Consider the following 6,000-nt stretch of genomic DNA (forward strand, 5'->3'; position numbering starts at 1 on the left):
ATTGATCTAAGGTTCGTGGAAGAGTTTGGACCTCACCCCCTCCATCATCTACTTTGTCTGACATTTTCTCAGAACCACGAGTCTTCATTCCACAGGCTGAGTACAAGGTTCAAGAGGACACAGGGAAGGTGTTGGTGCCCGTACAGCGTGAAGGTGACTTGAGCAGTGAGTTGATGGTTGTCTGCCACACAGAGCAAGGTAGGTTACATTTTATTTCCCTCTTTTTTTTCTTCTTTTCTATCTGTCTGTTTGTTACTTGGCAAAAAAAAAAAATTCGCCAAATATGTTGATCACTTCAGTTTGTGTGTTTGTGTGTTTGTTTGTGTGTGTGTGTGTGTGTGTGTGTGTGTGTGTGTGTGTGTGTGTTTGTCTGTCCGCTCACTTACACTTGCCTAAAGGTCACAATTTTAAACCGATAATCACGAAACCTCACCAAATGGTAGAGTTCGTGGTCCGACAAAAAGCCTATATATTTTTGAGGTCAAAAGGTCGAAAGGTCAACATAGGACAACCACTCGGACAAAAGGTCGAAAGGTCAACCACTTTTTTGCAAATTTCTAAAATCCTCAATTTTCATCCAATTGACTTGAAATTTGAATAGGATTTTCATATCAGCAAACTAAATTCAACCACCAACTATTTTGGAGATCAACATAGGTCACAAGGTCAACATAGACCAAAAAGTCAACAACCTTTTCAAATTTCTAAAATCCTCAATTTTTATCCAATTGACTTAAAATTTGAATAGGATTTTCATTTCAGCAAACTGAATTCAACCACCAATTATTTTTGAGATCAACATAGGCCAAAAGGTCAACGGAGGCCTAAGGTCAACCACTATTTTCAAATTTCTAAAATCCTCAATTTTTATCCGATTGACTTGAAACCTAAATAGCATTTGCATATCAGCTTGCTGTGAAACCAACCACCAACTATTTTAGAGGTCAAGAGGATGCTCTACTGAGTGCCATTCTACTTTGTTCTCTTTTGTCAAGTGTCGCTCTATGAGTGATTTTTCATCTGTCTATTTGTCTGTCTCTCTGTATGTCTGTCTGTTTGTCTGTGTGTTTGCCTGTTTGTTTATCTGTGTGTTTGTTTGTCTGTCTGTGTGTGTTTGTCTGTGTTTCTCTGTTTATCTGTGTTTGTCTGTCTGTTTATCTGTGTGTTTGTCTGTCTGTCTGTTTATCTGTGTGTGTTGTCTGTCTGTTTATCTCCGTGTGGTTGTCTGTTTATCTGTTTGCTTATCTGTGTGGTTGTCTGTTTATCTGTTTGCTTATCTGTGTGTTTGTCTGTTTATCTGTCTGTCTTTATCTGTGAAAAAGATATCTAAAAATGTTGTAGACGGATTTGTATGAAAATTGGTGGACAGGATTGATGTGTGACAAGGACAAAATCAATAGATTTTGGTGAAGATCCGATTCCGTATCCGGATCCACTAATCTTTTATGTGATTCTTCACCATTGAGAGATCGGGTCAAAAATGATATACAACATGATATCTCAAAAAGTTGTGGATGGATTTAGACAAAACTTGGTGGACAGGTTGGGTGTGTGACAATTTTGGTGAAGATCCAGATCTGGATCCGCACACGAGAAATTTTCAATTTTTGAAGTGATTCGTCCCCATTGAGTGATGGGTTCAAAAACGACATGTAGCATGATATCTCAAGGAATTGTGGATGACTTATGGCAAAACTTAGTGGATGAGTTCGGTAAGTAACAAGAACAAGCTGATTCGATTTTGGTTGTGGTCTGGATCCAGATTGGCCTATCGGTGGGATGGATACAAAATGTAAACTGTTCAGTCTGGCGGAGGTATGCGCTCTACCGAATGCCGTTCTAGTTTCACATATTTAACACTAATGTTTCATTCCCTCCATAATCCGTGTCTTTGGCCCAATGCCAAAAGTATTCGTCACATATGGATATGCCTTAATACAGATGGGCAACCTCAAAGATACTTGTTCTAAAGTGTCTCATTGGTTGGGGGTCTTACTGGCAGTGCCACCCCTTGCCGTGGTACACTTTTATTGAGTGCAAATACAAAGATTTTAGCTTCTCCTGAAATTGTTTAAGAAATACAGTCAATATATGTTTAAAATGTACTATTTAGGTGGAATGATCCTTCCTAACATGTTCAGGACAAATGGTGTGTGTTCCAGAGAATACACTACTTTGTAAATGCATTATAGGAACACTATTTCTAGATCCTTTGCCTCCATCTTGTTCCTTTTACTCCCCACCCATCTTCAACTGACTCTGAGATGCCATCAGACTCTCGTTGATTGGCTTTGCACATTTTTGGAATGTGTGACATGCCTATCCCTCTGAACCAAGATAGTTCATGGGATTATTTTCCACCAAGGCTAGTTTTCATACTCATTGGCATTGAAATCAGATGCTACACCCAAACCCCTCCTCCCAAATTCTTTCAAAACCAAATTCCTTACTCCTAATATTGCAGGCATCTAGTGTAATTCACTTGCTGGAAATGGTCATGGTGAAGGGTTCCATGCATACCTTGGCTTGGCACCACTAGTCAGGTCTCCAAATAGCAAAAGTGCAATTAAACACTTTATGGCAAAAGGGTATTAACTGAGGGTGTTAGACCTCATAGCAACAATAAGTTGGAGGAACTACAAGTGTGGTTAAGGTCCATATTCGTCATTTGTCATCATCATGGACTGTTCCAGAATCCTTTGTATTTTTTTGTTATTTGTTTTGCAGAATTACAAGACTTGTGGAAGAACTTAAACATATATTATAAGTGGGACAAGTAAATTAGGAGACAACGGACAAATCAATATAGTATATTGTATTTGAATCTAGGATCCATGATAAACATGATAAAATGCTAAATTTTGAACTTCAAACAAGTAAATCACTCAGTATTTACACACAAAAGTTATAAAGTTTGTAATTGCTGTTGATTACCCAGGCAGTGCGACCGGAACCGAGCCATCTTCGGTGTTGTCCTATTCCGACTACATCAGTCGACCAGACGGACCCACCGGCGTGCTTCGTTTTGCGCAAGGCGAGGCCGAGCAGATGTGCTGGGTCATGATAATCGATGACTCGTTGTATGAAGGCGAAGAACGCTTTAACGTCACACTATCTGCACCCATGGGTGGGAAGATCAGCGGAAAGTTCCCGTCTGCCAGCATTGTCATTCTTCCTGACCCTAAAGATGGTAAGAGATCATAGGAGCTACATGCGAATCCTTGTCCATTGACTCGGAGCGTAGTCATGCCTGTTATTTGTGGGTCAGATTTTGACCTGGTTTTCCCCAGTTCATAAAATGCATGTGTTCATTTCAGATCAAGCTACTGAAAGTTTACTCGTTCAAATTATCTATCTATAATTCCACTAATCTCTGTCTGTGTGTGTGTGTGTGTGTGTGTGTGTGTGTGTGTGTGTGTGTGTGTGTGTGTGTGTGTGTGTGTGTATGCGACCGCTGTTTCTCGACAACTACCGGTCCGATATACTTGAAACTTGCCAGGTATATTGCTGGGGACCCGAGGATGTGCCTTTTCAAGGTTTCATATTAATCGGACAATTACTTACCGAGCTATGTCCAAAAAACGATTCGACCAATCAGAGAGCAGCGAGCTATCGCGTGTGCCGAACGTGGCGAACACACTCTGCCTCGGACGGCACATTTGAGAGCGTATTCATTTATTTCACGTTGGCAAACTATGTTGGCGTTAAACTATGTTTTAAAACTAATTAAAACTACTTTGCGATTCATCGTAACTGCGATTCGTAACTGCCGTTCGCTTTGGCTTTGCGAATGGACCAAACCATTTCATGTAAATAGAGGGGGGGGATTGTCACCGTACTCGCAAGCCGTTCGCTTTGGACCAAACCATTTCATGTAAATAGAGGGGGGGGATATAATTTTAGATATATATATAGTACGGGCATGCCCTAGTTATTACCAATGTATGGACAAACAATTTGAAACTTCAAAAGCATTTATTCATCTACGGGGTGAGTCATAAGTCCCAGGATATGGTTTTAGCTGCTTATACATAAATCACAAATTTCTAGTCGTCCGCTGCGCTTGTTGCCGAGTTCACTTCCAGTCACATTTTCCCCAAAGATGAAGATTTGATTTTGACGGTACTGGCTTTCTAAAACGCTCCTAAAAGTCTTCTTGCACTTGTTTCATTGTCATGTTTGTGTTTCTCCACTGCGACCAGCCTCTCTTCCGCTGGAGATGGGCTGGTGTCTGCCATCTTGGTTTAAATTATTATTTGTATTATCTAAAAAAAATAATATATATATATGTAAATACATGGTACAGGGTGAATTTTTTTTATTCGAGAATCAAATAATTCCTATGCACTAAAAACTATATCAGTTATGAACATAATAGTTTGCGTAAATGTAACCTGTTACAGAAAGATGTGGCATGAACAGTGAACTTGTTGTGCTAAACGTCTCAGATTTCTTTTTTTCTTCTTTTTTTTGTATACAAGATCGAGTCTCATTAATCACACACAAAAAAACAGACAAATAAAACATATAATAAGGGGAGCGGTGGACAAGATGGGGAGAGAGGGGGAAGCACACAAACACAACATTTGAGAGCAGGGACATCGGTAGATCTGTGGGAGGGAGGGGGCTTGGGGGGAGGAGGAGGGGTGAGTGGAAGAAGCGTGGAAAGGGCGGGGGTGGGAGAAGTATAAAACATGGACACTGCAAGGACTTCCAGGAAAGAAGTTGGTAATTCAAAACTCATTGGGTTTGCTTCCATTCTTCCTGGCATTTCATCCACTTTCTCTGGTGTAACAACACGTGGCTGGCACATGTGCTTTCTTAACTTTCATGTAGCCTGTTTCTCTGAACTGCTTCACCAGTTTCCATATCATTGATTTTGAAGATTTCGTACGACCGCCAAAGAGACTTTTAAATGCAATTTGACATTCCCTAAAGGCCGACACTCTAAAGGATGCATTCTTGATGTAATGTTCGACGAGAAACGCGCATTCTTCCACAGTGAGCACCATGGCATGACCGAGTGAAAACCGTCAAACATCACTGCCTGTGCCTGGTCACGTGATAAATCACATGATATGTGATAACTTTCAGGATCATGTTATATATTTTTGTAACATTAGGCTACATTGACGTAAAATATTAGGTTCCTAACAGATACAGTTTTTAGTGTTTGGAATGTATTTATGGTTCTCGAATAAAATAAATAAACATCACCCTGTATAAACAAATCTTGTATAAGCAGCTAAAAGCAGTCCGAGGACTTATGACTCACCCTGTACTAACATAACATCACTCATATGAAAGATGGAAATGTTTCCAGACCAATGCCTCGTATATAAACTGTCGCCATTTACTTAATGGACGTTTGCATGATGGTGGAATGAAAGTTTGCTAAAAATGAAACATACAAAATAATGAATGAAATTAACATCATAATAACCTCTCTAGAGCCTGCATTCTATTTTGGTGCATTGGAGTATGAAGTTGAAGAAAGCACTGGCATTCTGGATGTGCAAGTTTGGCGCAGTGGATCTGATCTCTCACACCCGGGTTCCATTACCATATACTCCAGAGGAGCACCTCATCTTGGTGCAAAAGGTGCTTTACGAGTCATTTTTCTACAAACATTTTAATATCATTTTTGACATATTTTAATATCCTTTTAAACAGTTATTCTGAAAATCATGGAGGAGTCGGTAGACATATATGACATGTAGGAGACCTCCGTGTACTTTTACTTGAATTCAGGACATTTGTAGCAGATGATGGGCAAATTGGCAGATTATATGGGACGAGTGGGGTCATCCGTGGGAATCCCACGGCAATGGACCTCTTCATTTAGATGTTGCACATTCAATTTTACAAACTGGTTACTGACAATTTATCAGATCCACAAATTATGTAATCTACACAATGTATTCACTTCTGATAACATGTGAATGCATGTGCGTGCACATGGGAAATACAGTTTGAAATGTGTTATTACATCTCATGTAA

At 39.8% G+C, this 6,000-nt stretch overlaps 1 protein-coding gene across 1 annotated transcript in view; it reads left to right on the top strand.

Annotated features, from left to right (window-relative positions):
• Window positions 1-6,000, top strand: part of LOC137425974 (FRAS1-related extracellular matrix protein 2-like) — a 117,220-nt gene that overhangs the window by 14,539 nt on the left and 96,681 nt on the right. The window contains exons 5-7 of the mRNA XM_068114696.2: window positions 73-198; window positions 2,939-3,190; window positions 5,452-5,601. Of these exons, the coding sequence (XP_067970797.2) occupies window positions 73-198; window positions 2,939-3,190; window positions 5,452-5,601 (528 nt within the window). The remainder of the gene's footprint in view (window positions 1-72; window positions 199-2,938; window positions 3,191-5,451; window positions 5,602-6,000) is intronic.

This window comes from Myxine glutinosa, chromosome 4 (assembly GCF_964187855.1).
Source record: "Myxine glutinosa chromosome 4, kmMyxGlut1.1, whole genome shotgun sequence".
In the NCBI taxonomy this organism is placed as follows: Eukaryota; Metazoa; Chordata; class Myxini; order Myxiniformes; family Myxinidae; genus Myxine; species Myxine glutinosa.